The sequence below is a fragment of the Tribolium castaneum genome, chromosome 4, assembly GCF_031307605.1.
Source record: "Tribolium castaneum strain GA2 chromosome 4, icTriCast1.1, whole genome shotgun sequence".
Classification (NCBI taxonomy): Eukaryota; Metazoa; Arthropoda; class Insecta; order Coleoptera; family Tenebrionidae; genus Tribolium; species Tribolium castaneum.
In genome coordinates this window covers 5,226,024-5,241,537 of record NC_087397.1, presented here as the reverse complement: position 1 = coordinate 5,241,537, position 15,514 = coordinate 5,226,024, and the positions used below count along the sequence as shown (strand labels likewise).

At 36.7% G+C, this 15,514-nt stretch overlaps 5 protein-coding genes across 7 annotated transcripts; 4 read left to right on the top strand and 1 right to left on the bottom strand.

The window, feature by feature from the left end:
• Nucleotides 1–2,853: 2,853 nt before the first annotated feature.
• On the top strand, nucleotides 2,854–3,701 carry LOC663220 (uncharacterized protein). Its single transcript, XM_969277.5, has 3 exons — nucleotides 2,854–3,012; nucleotides 3,059–3,250; nucleotides 3,512–3,701. The coding sequence occupies exons 1-3, from the start codon at nucleotides 2,982–2,984 to the stop codon at nucleotides 3,568–3,570; spliced, it is 282 nt and encodes a 93-aa protein (XP_974370.1). The 5' UTR covers nucleotides 2,854–2,981; the 3' UTR covers nucleotides 3,571–3,701.
• Nucleotides 3,702–5,126: 1,425 nt separating this feature from the next.
• On the top strand, nucleotides 5,127–8,010 carry LOC100141718 (endoglucanase A). 3 transcript variants are annotated; one of them, XR_010333724.1, is made up of 7 exons: nucleotides 5,127–5,281; nucleotides 5,386–5,855; nucleotides 6,059–6,229; nucleotides 6,278–6,316; nucleotides 6,367–7,439; nucleotides 7,486–7,827; nucleotides 7,879–8,010. XR_010333724.1 is itself a non-coding variant. In XM_001815925.4 (3 exons), exons 1-3 carry the CDS (start codon nucleotides 7,409–7,411, stop codon nucleotides 7,917–7,919), a joined length of 414 nt encoding a protein of 137 aa, XP_001815977.1. In that variant the 5' UTR covers nucleotides 7,267–7,408; the 3' UTR covers nucleotides 7,920–8,010. The 3 variants fall into 3 exon arrangements, 1 of the variants encoding a protein (XP_001815977.1); XR_010333723.1 differs by having other exon boundaries at nucleotides 5,133–5,281; nucleotides 6,278–7,439; XM_001815925.4 differs by lacking the exons at nucleotides 5,127–5,281; nucleotides 5,386–5,855; nucleotides 6,059–6,229; nucleotides 6,278–6,316 and having other exon boundaries at nucleotides 7,267–7,439.
• A 146-nt stretch (nucleotides 8,011–8,156) lies between these two features.
• Nucleotides 8,157–9,357, top strand: LOC100142616 (uncharacterized). The gene is made up of 3 exons (XM_001814877.4): nucleotides 8,157–8,322; nucleotides 8,373–8,846; nucleotides 9,228–9,357. Exons 1-3 carry the CDS (start codon nucleotides 8,307–8,309, stop codon nucleotides 9,272–9,274), a joined length of 537 nt encoding a protein of 178 aa, XP_001814929.1. The 5' UTR covers nucleotides 8,157–8,306; the 3' UTR covers nucleotides 9,275–9,357.
• A 67-nt stretch (nucleotides 9,358–9,424) lies between these two features.
• SAK (Sak kinase) lies at nucleotides 9,425–12,152 on the top strand. The gene is made up of 6 exons (XM_008202920.3): nucleotides 9,425–9,633; nucleotides 9,695–9,790; nucleotides 9,843–10,028; nucleotides 10,084–10,215; nucleotides 10,263–11,669; nucleotides 11,716–12,152. The coding sequence occupies exons 1-6, from the start codon at nucleotides 9,604–9,606 to the stop codon at nucleotides 12,037–12,039; spliced, it is 2,175 nt and encodes a 724-aa protein (XP_008201142.1). The 5' UTR covers nucleotides 9,425–9,603; the 3' UTR covers nucleotides 12,040–12,152.
• A 1,077-nt stretch (nucleotides 12,153–13,229) lies between these two features.
• Nucleotides 13,230–14,715, bottom strand: LOC663325 (uncharacterized protein). Its single transcript, XM_969378.5, has 5 exons — nucleotides 14,559–14,715; nucleotides 14,376–14,506; nucleotides 14,050–14,327; nucleotides 13,732–13,999; nucleotides 13,230–13,680 (listed from the first exon to the last, which is right to left on the bottom strand). Exons 1-5 carry the CDS (start codon nucleotides 14,616–14,618, stop codon nucleotides 13,311–13,313), a joined length of 1,107 nt encoding a protein of 368 aa, XP_974471.1. The 5' UTR covers nucleotides 14,619–14,715; the 3' UTR covers nucleotides 13,230–13,310.
• Between the last annotated feature and the right edge of the window lie 799 nt (nucleotides 14,716–15,514).

The window sequence follows — 15,514 nt, the reverse complement described above, 5'->3', positions numbered from 1 at the left end:
CGGTAAGGTCGATAAACGCCGCTTCGAGGGATGGCGGCTTGCGGAAGCGCGCGGATGGGACGGTGGACATGGGCCCGCGACCATGGCGATGGGCGCCCGCTGGAGGGTGCCAGGCCCGGGGCAAAGCCCGCGGTTGGGTTGCTCGATGGAAATTTATTTAAATCGCGAGGTTGGCGAAACTAGGTCATGGCGAGAGAGATCATTAGGGTACTTTAGGTCGTTCGCATAGGCAACCAGATTCGCACATATTTATTTACATAATAAAGGCGCTTTTATTGATTGAGATTGTGGCCAGTGAAGGCTCATTTTTAGATGGATGTGTAGGAGATACGGACACCCAGGGTGAGGAAATTCGATTGGTAGGCCTGGCACGTTGCAATTGTCACACTTGGCGACAAGTTGGATGGAATAATACAGTTTGTTTGAGCTTATTTGGGTTTTTTGTACGAAATTTCATTCACACATTTTTTTCTCACAAGTAAATAAAAGTTTTAGATGTTTGTTGTGTTTTATTTACTATAATCATTTACTATTACCCCCCAATATCTCTATGTAAGAACTTTTCTTCATGTCTTATTTATTACCGACTTACTTAAAGCTCTTTAAAAATATAATTCTATATTTCATTTAGACTTCTGATCGAACTGTTGTGACCTTGCTGTTATATTGGAAACATTGAAAAATAATAGAGTTATAAGAGAGAAGCTTTTAGTTCACTTTAACCGGAATAGTTATTAATAATTCGAAAATATAAGCTTAAAGTTCGAGGGCTGTCCTTATTACACCTAGACATCCAAAAACTTGCGTTTTCGCATGTTATTCAACTTTTTTTTGTTGGAACATTTTAATTTCAAAACACGTTGCTTTTAAAATAGTGTTCATAATCTAGTATTTAGTTATTAAAAAGAAACCTTAAAATGTTACTAACAAAAAAATTATTCAAACGCATTGCAAACAGCTAAGAACGTGGTCGAGAGAAGTCTAAAAATAAAAAAAAAATGAATGTATTAACTGCCAGTTTTGAAACATAATATGTTTAGTTGTCAATATTTTTTTAATTTTATTAACTTTGTTTTTTCATTTTTAATTTAATCTTTTTTTTTCTTATTACCTTATCTGTTCGTTGTTTAAATCGTGCGAATGCACTTCCTTTGAGCGATTTCAGGGTCACTCCAATGAAATATTTATATCCCGGGTTGTTGTGCTCCCATATATGTAGTACGGGATGTTTCCGTATTTGCGTGGGCACTCTCTTTTACGACAAAATTAGAACGTAAACCTCGTGTTACAATCACGCAAGACGTCGCCGTATAAATAATTTTCTTTAATAATACGGAAACGTATTTTTTGTCTATTGTAATTTCCACACACGTTTGATAAATTCTAGCAGTGATAAGCCTTATGTAAAGTTTATTCACTTATTACCGTATTGATAACAATCATAGGTTCATTGTTATGGTGCGACATGTACGAATAGAGAGGATATTTACATATTTTTGCTAGATATTTTTTATCGGTCAATGCAAAATCACGGCAAGTTTACAAATATTACGAGCAAATAGAAAGTAAAACGTTATTTACTATCATTTTTAAGACATTGATCCGAAATTGTGTCATTGAACTTCGGGATTCGTTACGAAATTTATCTTTCGTGAATAGATCATAGAAGTATTACTGTTTTTGTTAATAAACAAACAATACACTCATACACTAATCCGAAACTGTCTGCTCTTGAACTTTTTTGTTTCATTGCGATGGTGCTTGAAGGTTTACAACATCACGAGAAATTAAAAAAATAATTAAGAGTTAAACAATTTTTTTTGCTCTTGGATTTAATGAATGAAAATTGCTCGTATCAATTAACTTTTTTAGCTAATTTTCTATCCTGTTACCATAAGCTATAATTAATCCATTCATTAATAACTACTTCTAATCAGCAATAATGTAATTGGCCAAAGAATACAATAAACAACAAGTTAATTAAATATTGCATTTTTTCTTGTCATTTCAGACGTGGTTTTGAACCCTTAATGTAGACCACCAAAAATACATTAATGTTGCTGAATGTTTTTTTAAACAAATAACAAAACAAAAAATTTAATTACTAATTAATACAGAAAGCGAACTTAAGTATAGATAACTGTGAATACGCAAGTGTCAGCGGGTCACCTATCGTTCTTTCGCAACTTTTATCATAGAATAATCTAGAATAAATTAACAGTTTTTGTATCAGTACCATGGTAGTTTAATTTAATGATTAGTGGGGTCAATAAAACCTTTCACATATTATTCATTATAAAACACCAAACCCAATACATTTTTTATTGTTATTGATCACAATTCCCGCATTTGAAAAGCAAATGAACTGTTCCCAAAACAAACATTTTTAATTAAATTAATGAGGGAATGAGAGTAACTTAGACAGTAGTATATTTTTTAAGTTGTAATAGTTGGTTGCATTCGAACCTTATTAAGAGAGTCGTAGTATCTCTTGACTTACGTGAACTCTCCAATGATCATATCAAGTTTCTTTATCTGAAACCAAAAACTATTTATTTTGCCCCATTGAATTAAAAGCATTGACCAAAATCGAAAAAAAATGCATAAAATGTCCTTGAAAAAAATCGTATTTTTCTCCACGTCTAGTGACGTTCCCAGTTCCAAGTCCAATCAGATTTTGAATTCAATGTCAAAGGAATCGTTCGAGGTCAAAATAAAAATATCAACACTCTTTATTTTATCTCAATTTATTTGATTTTGAAACAGGCATCGAAATTGTCGCATCCTGTTACCAACACAGATTACTTTGTTTGGATTCGTCAAATTTTGAACAATTGGCTAATTATCCGGCTGGTGTCATTGCATCCATTTAATTAAAAGAATTGAATTCGTAATGAGATCATCTTGCATGCAAAATGAAGGTGTCGAAGTGGGGGCAGTACATAAAAGGTCGTGAGCTCCCCCAACTGTAAATTTGCACCATGAAGTTTGCTGTTTGTTTTGTAGTGCTTGGTAAGTCGCCCTCTTGTTGGAAAAAATAATCATTTTGGCAAAACAGTCGCTGTGGTGGCCTCCAGCTTCGCCCTGCCGGCCAAAGGCTCCACCAAAGCGGCCCTGAAGAAGAAGCCCTGCCTCAAGGACTGCGGAGACGTCTACAAACCCGTCTGTGCCGGAGATGGCAGTGCGAAAAACAACAAATCTTTCGGAAGCGAATGTGTCTTATCGAACTACAACTGCGAGACCGGAAACAGTAATTATTTTTAATTCAATCAAGTCTATTTTGCATTGGCTTGGAGGAATTTGAGGCCGGTGTTAACTCTTTCCTGCAATTATCGCGAATTGTGTTGTTAGCCATAATCAAGGTCTATTCCAGCTTCGCAATTACTTAATTTTTAGCACCGACAGATAAATGTTTATATCACTTTCGAAAATATTTGTTTTGGTCGAGAAGATAATTGAATATAAATAAAACGCGGTTTGTTTGATGCTTTATAACCGATTCTTTTTCCAGATTTGAAGATTCAAAGTCAAGGCGAATGTCCAGGTGGTGGAGGAGTTCGTCTGTCGTAAAACCAGCTGCACCAAAAGATTTTATTCCATGTATTTGTGCATTTTTAATTTAATTTGTTTCTCTCAACGCTTTGTATGAGAAATCTGAGTACAAGTTTTTTCATTATGAACAAATATATTTTACAGCTTTCGATGTTTGTTTGATTTCTTGACTTGGTAACAGCAATAACAATAACTCAATAAGGAAGTTCGGAGAAAGTTGACGCTTTAGCAGAACATTTATCGCCAAACAAAAAAGTGATGTTTGACTTGTAATTAACGCTGACGTAACAGTTTCTTAAATAATCGCAAAAAACGGAAAAATAAATATTCGTCTCACAAACAATAGATAATATTAATAAGAATTTTTAGAGTGGCAGAGCGAATCATAAGGCGAAGCATCCGTATAAATTTTTCTTATGCAATAAACAAAGTTTTTTCTCTCAAAACAAAAGGTATTTTCTCTTTATTAGGATGTGCTCTTACGTTTACAATTTAGCGCTTTTACGTATTTTTACCTTTTGCCGCATTATTTTCTTATTTCTGTCAGTTTTATGCTCCGCTTTACGTTTATACGTCTATGTGTTCTCTCAATCTCTTATTTTTGTTTACGTGTTGTTTCACTTACCTTTTCTACACTTTTTTTCATAGAAAAATTCTTACCCTGATCCGGGTTCGAACACCCGACCTCCCTCGCCGTAAGTGGCGCTTATACCACTGGGCCACCGGGCCCCAGGTATGGACCGTGTTTTGCAGATATTTTAACACAAACTTTTTAAATAAATCAACATTACAAACTATACAGGCTGGTCCACGAGTAATAATGAGCTTGAAAAAAAAATTTGAAGCAACCCAAATGTTTTGACTATTTAATTTCGAGAAAAAACTGATTTGAACAAAAACAAGAAAACTTTTATTTTTTTATATTTTAAAAAGATTTCAAAAAAAGTACGAATTTAACCGATCAGTAAATCAGTATCAGTAAATTGTTATCTAGAAGCATAGTTTTCCGCAGTAGTTTTAAAAATAGCTCGCAGTTCAATTAATTTACAGAAGCAAATGAAAATTCCTCGAAGGGGAAGTGGACCACTTTGTCGGAAGAAAGATAACATTTGCTGATGAGAGTTCAGGAAACCACAGAATTCGATAAAATATTACAATTCTCCGAATGCTCAGTTTGTCATTGGATTAAAATAATCTGAATAAAATTTGTGGCAGAATTCGCTGTTTCTGCTCGTGTTTTCAAACACATCCGATCCGCTGACCTTTATGCAGGCTGCATTAGTTTGCATAATTATGTCGCTCTAGTTATGAATGAATGTTCTTGTGATTTACGGATTTATCACTCGCCAGTGTAAAAATGTGCCGCATACCAAGGCCCAGCGATAAAATTCACGAATGACAAAATAATAAAAAAATCAGCCGACCACCAAAGCGGAGTATTGACGCTAATTAATGCACATTTGACTCCAATTTATAAGTCACGCAGCAAAAATGATACTTGCATAATGCAAATTGATACCAATGAAAAATAATTGCGAATTTAGTCACGTCTAGGATTCCTCCAAACTAAAAATAAAAATTCTGGCGCCGAATGTGGGGCAATTTCGGAGAAATTCAGCGATAATACATGAAAATATCGGTCGATTATCACGAATGCAATTTGTTATAATTGCAAAAAAATTGTTTGTATTTTGCTAACGTAACGGACTTATCATTTCGGAAAACTGAGGTGACTTAAGTGCACGGTCCGGGTTCGTGATTGGCCGGTCTGGGGCCGGTTCAGCCAATCGCGGCCCGAGATTCGAACACACTGAATTTATCTTATTTTTTCAGGAAAAGTGGTGGTTAGTGAGAAGGCTTCTTCGGATCTGGTCGGTGGTGTTATTGATTGATTTTCAATTCAGTGGTGAAAAAATCTAAATTGGTTCTAATAAAAGACTTAAAATTGGATGGTTAAAAATCAACAAACATCAAGTCATATTCTAAAAATAAGTTGGAAGTCGTCAAATATATCAGTTTATCAGAATGAATAATTATTGGTACATATTTAATAGTCTTGACAGTCATGCTTAACCATTTTGATTAAGACCATCCTTGATCTGATTCTCATTATTACGTCAATGATTTGTTCCGAAGAGCACAGCTTACGATACTTCATTCGCTTAAATTGATTTGTTTTATAATTTCGTCCTCACAAGCCACGTGACAACTCCACCGGAAATATTTTCAATAAATAACCGATTTTAGTGCGTCTTCATATCTGGATATGAAGCATAAACACTACGCATTCTATTTTGTTTTGGGTATGTACCTTTTGTTTATTTATTATTGGCGCTATTTCTCCCCAAACCTAAAACTTTATCGGGGCTAGTTTTATCTGAAATTTTTTAAATTTTCCATTTCGACTTATCTCGCACTGTCAGCGCGGAGGAAGCAATAAATAACTAAAGAATTCGATTACAAAATTTTATCTCCACACTTGTCACTCAAATCATTATTTTTCAAGGGTTAATACTAGTCGACGCCGCCCCTCCCCACAATGCCCTTATGCCGGCTTGTTTGGGGCAAGGGTGCGACATGGATTCTGGACCTGTGTGTGGCATAGACGACTCGGGACTCCCCCGAACCTTCGAAAATCGCTGTATGGCGGAACTGGCCTACTGCCAATACGGCACTTGTAAGTCACCACTTTTCCACCAATTTTTTTACACAGTTTTTGTTGTAGATTTTGCTGAAGTCAAACCGGGGGAGTGCTGACGACATGGTATACCCAGCTCATTTTACGTATTTAAACTTAGGCTCTTATTATTTCAGTATTGTTGTTGAAAATTATAGTATACGATTTTATCCTAGTGTAGATTTTTTATAGGAAATAGCAACTATTATGAATTGAATTTGTTTAATTTATTGACTGAGTCTCAAATTGATGTGTTTTGGCGACTTTACATTAGAAAAATGTTACATTGCACCTGATTGTTATGCAACTCTCAATTTACAATAAAACATAAATCAGAACGCGTTTTTTTCTCAAATCGCTCGCAAATTTTCCCGGACTTAGTCATTACTCAAATTTTGATTGCATAATATATTACAAATTATTATGAAATGTAAAAAAGTACGCGTATATCGCTTTGGAGAATAAACCTCACATTTGTGATAAAAAATTCAGCTTTAGTGCCCTGTCAAACAAATAACTATTCTTCAATAAAAAACGTGAATTAGTAATAACCTGTGGTAAGAGTAAAAACCGACAACACACAACTAACTTGTTTCTATAATGAATGGTCAGGGAGACCCTGACATTGCCAAATTACAGTTATAGTAAATCAATAACGGGTAATCCCCTCAAAAAAACAGCCGCATTTTTATGGCACTGACTAGTCACTAGTCGAGATACTTTCTCAAAGTGGGAAAGGAAGTAGTGGTTTTTCCACCGCTAAAACATAAAAAATAGTTTCTGTGGGCGGTTAATGACCACAAAAAAACTGTAAAATTAGCAAATTTTTTTGTGGCTAGGCAACCAATATTACACATAATTGCAAAATTGAATTATTTTGCTATTAATCGCAATTATTATTTAACTGATTGCACTAATAATAAAGTATACACAAATTGAGTTGTTTATTGACGTTTAAAATGCAAAATTACCTCAACCACACACACTCCAAGCCGCAGTTTGTTTTTACATTCCCCTTATCAAATATTGATTTCTTGAACAGTTCAAAGAAAAGCAAAAACTTTATTTAGACAGTCAATGGTAATCCCAGATCAAAGTTACAAATAAAAGGCGATACTGGTCAAGACAGCATTCTTGCAAAGTTCATCGTTCAGTGCTGGGTCACTGTATTATCTCGAAATGTTTGTGAAACTAGGTTTCTTCGTTTTGGGTAAAGTTTTACTCAAATTTTCTGGTTTCCAACTGTAGTTTTGTAGCGGTTTTGATTTTGCACTCGTCGGCATCGCCACGGGTTCGAAGACAGGGGTTTTCGTGGGGCGATGAGGACGGTAATTTCTCTGGTAACGAGTTGAGACCAGGACCAAGACCTACAACACAAGCACCGAGACCCAGACCCACAACGCAGGCACCGAGACCAAGACCGACAACCAGGACTACGCAAGCTGGGGGTGGCACCACGACGACGACGCCGTCGCCAGCGTACAGTGCGTGCATAAGGCAGTGCCCCACGACACCGCAATACAACCCGATTTGTGGAAATAATGGGGTTACTTATCCTAATGAGAGTCATCTCAGCTGCGCCAATCGCTGTGGCTTGAGTAAGCTATTGTTGGATAATTGTGCATTTTTAATCATTTTGGGGTTTTTAGGCGTACAGAGGGCTTTCGGGGGCACCTGTCAGCCGCTTTAAGACTTTTATGTGTTCATTTTTTATTAATAAAGTATTTTCTTATCATTGTAATTGAGTTTGTAAAATGGTTCAATAAAATGTTCTACCACAATTACTTCTCTTTAATCGAATTCCCCGAATGAGTGAATAATCCGTCTTTTAATGCTAAACTGTAATTACAAATAATTACAACAAATTGTCTGTTTCTTTTTAACAATTCACACGAAGTCAAGGTAACATCAAAAAGAAGCTCCTCACATTTGTTATCTTAGTCATCATCTTGCTTTGCGGTGTGAGAGACAAGTTATAATAATAAATTGTAAACCTGTTGGCCACCACAAGTGTTTTACTCTTGTTATAAATAAGTGTCGGAGTTGAGCCGATTTGTAGTGAGTTCAGAAACTCAAAATGAGGTCTTGCTTTTGTAAGTAAGCAGCTTCGAATTAATTACAAATTTATACACATCAATTTCAGTCATTTTTGCGTTCTTGCAAGCAACTTTTGCCTATCGTTATGAGCTTTCTGACGACTCAAGATACGTAAATTTCGGCAATTCGGATGAGTCTAGGCGGTCTAGTCGACAACTGGGCTTTGACTGGGACAACCCTTCACCAGATTACGACAATAATTTTAATAATCGTCGAGTTCCAAACACTTTCAACTGGAATTCGAGACAGGAGCAAAACCCAGACACGTTTATCTTTGAAGACGATTTTGAAAATCGCAATTTTGTAACCACGCAAAGACCATCGTTCCAAATCCCAGCTTTTCGAAGGACGACACAAAGAACCCCTTCGTCAACCATCGCAATCCCCGGCATGGGAACCCCCCGGACGCCTTGCGAAGACCGCTGTTTGTCCACTCCTGAATACAACCCTGTGTGTGGCGACGATAACATGACTTATTTCAGCATGCATCGGTTGAATTGTGCCCGAAGATGTGGCAAAAGTGAGTATTGTGTGTTTTTACCTGGTGTCTAGACAAAGTGGTCGGCAAATATTGCTTGTTGGAAAATCCAAAATTTTATTTATGTTTTTATCATTCGTATTTTTAGAAAATGATTTTTCTTCAAGGTTTTGACGATTTGTGACTACTAATTAGGAAAATTCTGTTTTCCACTCATGTGGCACAATGTTTATTTATTTAATCGATTAAATTGCTAATAGGAAACTTAAAAATTGCGTCATTAGATCCGGTATGACCTGCACGTATTATCCCACCTGAGAGCAATAATAAATCAGTTTGGGATAACAATCAATTTTTGTGCAAAAAATACGACTTATGACACCGGTTTTTTTGTAGTGGAGATTTGTAATTATTTGTTTTCAGGAGTGAGCATGAAGCATATGGGGGCTTGTACTAGAATTAGGCAATGAAACTAATACTCAATCGTTACAAATTTTAATTATAAAAGACTGAATTTATTTAATCAATAAAAAATAAAACTTTACAGTATTCAGCTGTTGTATTATTTTTTTCCTACAAAAAACAATTCAAATCTGACGCCACTCATTGCGTTGGCGTCCCCTGTCATCTGTCAGTTTTTGAAAAACATTTGTTTTGTTTTCAGTTATTTTCAAATGATTTTCGGCTGAAATCAATCAATTTTGACCCAAAAATGCATTAACAAAGTAAAAATTCCTTCCTGAGCCCATTGAGAGGTGATTTTAAATGTTTCTCGACGTGGTTTCACCTTCAAACTCAAATGAATCTCGAAATGGGTGAACGAATTGAGGTTAGAATTTGTTGTTTACGTTTCAAAAAAGTGAATTTTTGCGTTAAATAACCGCTTTCAGGACTACGAAGTTTACAATTTGTTAGGGAAAGGAGGTTTTGCCTCCGTATATCACGCAAAATGTTTAAAAACCGGATTAAATGTCGCTATAAAAATGGTTAATTTGAGTGAGTTCAAGGGGGGCTTGGTGTTGTAATTTGGGGTTTTAGATCGACAAGAAAATGATGCAAGCGGCTGGGATGGTAAAACGTGTCGAACAGGAAGTATCAATTCATTACAGACTTAAACACCCTTCTATTTTGGAGTTGTATACGTTTTTTGAGGACGCTAATTATGTTTATCTCGTTTTGGAGTTATGTCACAATGGGGAGCTCAGGCAGTATATCAAAACTAAGGTACTTGCTTTACGATAAAGGAGCGTTAAAAAAATCGTTTTTGTTTAATTTTAAGGCATTAACTGAGAGTGAAGTAAGCAGTATTATGAAACAAGTGGTAGAAGGCATGAAATATCTCCACACCCACAATATTCTCCACAGAGACATTTCCTTATCAAACTTATTACTAACCAAAGACATGCAAGTCGTAAGTGGGCACAAACAACCAATAACAATGAAAACAAAATTTTTCAGAAAATTGCAGATTTTGGTTTGGCCACACAATTATCACGTCCTGATGAAAAACACACAACAATGTGTGGAACCCCAAATTTTATCTCACCCGAAGTTCTTTCACGGACTTCCCACGGCCTTGAAGCCGACGTTTGGGGCCTTGGTTGTCTCCTCTATAATTTATTAGTGGGCTCACCACCTTTTGACACTCACGGTGTTAAAAATACTCTAAATCGCATCGTTTCGGCCAATTTTCATTTACCCAGTCATTTGTCACCAGAAGCTAAGGACTTAATTAATTCACTTCTACAGAAAAATCCTAAAGATCGCATCAAGTTGGACCAGATTTTGGAGCACCCTTTTATAACAAGAGGACAGTTGTTGATGTCACATTTGACTCATGATAGTGGGATTCACACAATGTCTAGCCGACGTGATAGCGCTTTTAGCGAAGGTGCTAGTAATAATATTTACAATTTTAAAAGCAACTCTCATAATATGGAACAACTGTCGCGGAAACTTCACGATGTTAATTTGAGGTCGACCTATTCGGACCCTCCACTGTTCTCAAATTGTGGCGAAATTCGGAGCCACTGCAGTTGCGAACTGCCTCAAAATAACGCATATCCCGCTGATCCTGGAGGGAACAGGATCCTCAAAGACAACTCGAACTACAAACCAATTTTTTCTACAACTAGTAACAGTTCGAGTAAAAGTGACAAGAGTAAAACCCAGCGATTGTTGCAACTGTGTTCGCAAAGACTACTTCCGAAAACGCACCGAACCGAAAATTCCATTTTACACATAATGGAAGACGGTGAAGTCGTCGTGGAACTGATGAAGAAAAAAGGAAGTGCGAAACGTAACGTCGTTTGTGATGTTTTACGCATATCTTCAGACGGGGCCAAAATCACTATTTACGAACCTAACGGCGGTAAAGGGGTCACCCCGGGGGCGGCTCCGCCCCCAATACCCCCACAAGGGGGCTACGAAGCATACACTATCGAAAATTTACCGGAAAAACACTGGAAGAAGTACATGCACGCGTACCAATTCGTGGCCCTTATTAAGGAAAAAACCCCAAAGGTTACGTGTTACAATGATAAGATGAAGTGCGTTCTGATGGAGAATTTGACCGATTTTGAGGCCACTTTTTACGAAGGTGGAACCGTGACGAAATCGTCTTTGAAAGGGATTACGTTTCAAGACTCGTCCGGTAACAAACTTTTGGTCAAAACAAGTAACGAATGCCGGAGTTTGACCGGAACTTTTGAGTATATGTGGTCGCAGTCGCAGGAGGCTTTGAAACACTGCCTCCTTTTGGAGGAGATGTTGTCAAAGTTGGCTGGGCCCAATTTTCCCGCTATTATAGGCAGGAGGCCGTGCTCGGGGCCAGGGAAGGAGAATCAGACCCAGACTACCATGATGGTAATTAAAGTAAAGTGACGATTGTGCGATTAATTTTTTTTTTTAGCCCTCGTTTGCTGTTTCTATGAACAGTACGGCTGTAGGGTCGTTTCAGAGCAGTTCCTCTTTGAAGGAGAAGAAGGTGTCAGTGCCAGGGGTGGGCACGGCCGTGCAATTGCCCAATGGAGAAGTGCAAGTAAGGTATGGTGACGGATCCCAGTTGTCAATGGACGGTAAACACCAAATCAAATATCAGTATTCGGACGGGAATACCGTTACGTATAGTGATAATGATAATATCCCGCGTCCGATAAGGGAAAAGTTGCAACACATGCCAAAAATTTTGAAACAGTTGATGCCCAGTCCGACTACTCATAATTTTCGGTTATAGTTTTACTATTGTTCATTGAAAATGAAATGCGTTTTGTAACGAGCTGACCAGTTTTTCATTGCATAGAGTAAGATTTTTAAAAATTGAATAAATATTTTTGCACTATTAATTGATGACACTGTTTTTATTTGTGACAATAAAGATTGAACTTTATGAAACAATTTTTTTCACCCACAGAGTGCCGCTGATTAGATCTATTGTTTTCTACAATTATTGTTGAGTGGATCATCTCGACTTTATTTTTTAAGTGCTTGAGGCTATTTGTGTTGTCTTTGTTTGCATCAGATTGAAGATTATCGCAGATAATCATTTTTTACGATTTTAGAGCAATAAAGAAAAAATAGTTTTGAATGAAGAGAGAAATAAAATAAAAATAATACAAAGCTAACATAATTTATTTATGAAAATTGCAGTGTTTTATTTATGGAAATAATTGATTAGAATTGATTTCTTCTTTAACATAGAAAAGGAACAATGAATATGAGTTTGGCTTTTGTTATTTTCTTATTTCCGTTTGTTTGTAGAAATTCAAAACATAAACAATTTTTTGTTAGTGTTACGGTAATATTATTCACTCGCATTAGCAAACTTGTTCGTTAACTAATTATTAAAATGTAGTTTTTTGGGAATAAAACAACGTAAAAGAGAGCCACGTAACGGTGTCACTGTTTATTTAATTTTTATTTAATACTCAGACATAAAAATCGTTAATAAACATTTACACAATTTGATAAATAGGGAAAGAGGACAGAACCAGTTTTAACATTTTTTGTAAAGACAATAAATCTTCCTTTCATGTGTGCAACAATAACAAGTGGTTTAGAAAAATCTTGCAGATGATGAAATAATACCTCATAGCAACTGAAATAACGGAATCATTTGCATTCGTATTTTTCACGAAAAACGAAATTACGGATTGTTTTTGCATTAAAATATTCAAATGCGACATATCCATTATCTGCTGAATCACCTTGCATACGTTTGATAACTGCGATTTTTTTAATTCTAGTTTTTGTTTTTTCGTGACCTTTGTCGCATTGTGTGATAATTACTTAACTCTTATTGATCGAAAATTGATTCGATCAGATCGTGTTTACTTGACCTGCTCACAAAATTCAAGTGTTTTTTCCTGATTATTTCTTAATGAGTCTTATCGTAACGGGTGTGGTGAGTATTTGAAACGATAGTCATTATAACTTGAAAAAATATTTATTCCTAAAATACTTAAAAATACAATACAATAAATACATGGGAATTAAATAAAAATTAATTTAACTGAACTGCGCTCTGAACTCTTTCATAAATTTGACTAAAAGCGCAACTTCATCGCGCGTCACAGCGTTGTATAACGACGCTCTAATTCCACCAACCAATCGGTGACCTTTCAATTGGAACATTTTAAGTTTTTCCGCCTCTTCCAAGAATTTCGCTTCTAGTTCCTCGTTGCCTTGGGGGCCCCCGACCCTGAAGGGCACATTAATCCTGCTTCTGCAGTTTTCATCAATCGGACAACTGTAGAAATTATTCGAGTTCTCCATTTCTTCGTACAGAAGCTTGCTCTTGTCTTGCGACTGATTTTCCATGGCTTGAAGGCCACCATTTTTCTTGATCCACTGCAGGACTTTCTCCATTACGTAAACTCTGCAAACGATCGATTAAACTCGCGCTTCAGCAACAAAAGCAATGACATACGAGAAGGTAGCAGGCGTGTTATGCACGGAATTCTGCTGGCTGATGACTGTGAAATCGAATACTGTAGGGCAGATTTTCATGGGGTTTCCCAGAAGGTCTTCACGGATGATCACAACGGTGACTCCCGCCGGCCCAATGTTCTTCTGCGCCCCCGCGACGATGCACCCGAACTTGGAAATGTCGATTTTCTTCGTCATAATACTGGAGGACATGTCGCTGACGATCGGCACGCCGTGAGGCGAGGTCGGGATGAAGGGAAACTCGACTCCTGGAAAGCAAGATTAGGGGCGAATTCTTCTCGGAAAAATTCCAACTGACCATCAACTGTCTCATTATCACAGTAGTAGACATAAGAAGCGTCAGGGTTCAACGTCCAGCTCGATTCGGGCGGAATGCTTCCAGGCTTGTCGGCTTTCGGAAACACCAGATTCACTTTGCCGTATTTTGCGGCCTCTTTGGCGGCCTTCGAGGACCAGGTGCCCGTCACGGCATAGTCGGCAACGCCGGTGCGGTTCATCAGATTCAAGGCCACGGCGGCGAAGGCCCCGGTCCCGCCCCCTTGCATGAAGAGCACCTTATAGTTGTCTGGAACATTCCTGCAAAAAATTGAATTCCTGTCGTAGGCCAGTTTTTGCCTGACTTACAATAATTCTCGAATGGCCTTTTGTGCATCGTTGTTGATTTTCGTGTACTCTTTGCCACGATGGCTCATTTCCATGAGACTCATCCCACTGTCTTGGTACGAGAGGAGCTCGGTTTGGACCTCGGCTAACACCTGAATTTGCGAATTAATTGTTTGGTTGGTTCATTATTAATTTATTTATCACCTCTCGAGGGAGTTTGGCAGGGCCGGCTCCGAAATTTAAGGCTGAATGACTGCTTCCCATAATTACACTTGCACTAAACTTTATCAACTGATAGCTGTACTGTGCACTTTCAAACTGCTGATTCTTTTATACTTCACATGTTTATATCGGGTCGAATGGTGGGGCGGCTTGGATCGTAAGATTTTTGATTAAAACAATACTAGTTGAGAAATTACAATTACGCTAAATTAAGCGATAAAACGTCATATGACAAGCGCGTTGATTAAAAAATGTTGTTGATGAAATAAGCGGTGGGACGTCGAGTTACGTTATCGCGATTTTTCCGATTTTTTTGGTAAACAAAGTGCTTTTCCTAGTTTAGTGCTTGTGAGTGACATAATTGTACCAAAATGTGGATATTTTGTGAAGGGATTATGTAATAATAAGGGTAAAATGAATTGTTAAAATTATCTGTGTTTTATTTCTCCCATTTTTTTCTCTTTATTTTACCTACAGTTAGGGTGATTTGAAATATTTTTAGGTTTTTCATTTACTTTTTTATTTCTTATATAATATTTATAATTATTATTATTAATTATTGTAATTTTTTTAATGCCTAAGTCAGCGAAATTGTATTATTTGTGAGTGATTTATTTACCTAATATTTAAGTTTGATGTATTTTATTACCTGAGTATATTTTATTGACGAAATTAAACTTTAATTAAAAATGCGGCACCATGTAACAGAATAAAAAATGGTGTGTTTATGGGATTTACCCCCGAAGTTTTTCTTTAAAAATATTTAATAACAAAATTATTCTATTTTTTTGTTATTGTGACTTATTTTTTTATTGTAACGTTTGTTTAAATTTAAACCTGTATATTAAAACACTGGGAAAAAATATTTGACAACGAAAATTCGGTCTGAGAGCAATAGATACTGCAGTGCAACAAATTCTTGTTACCAGACAAATGAA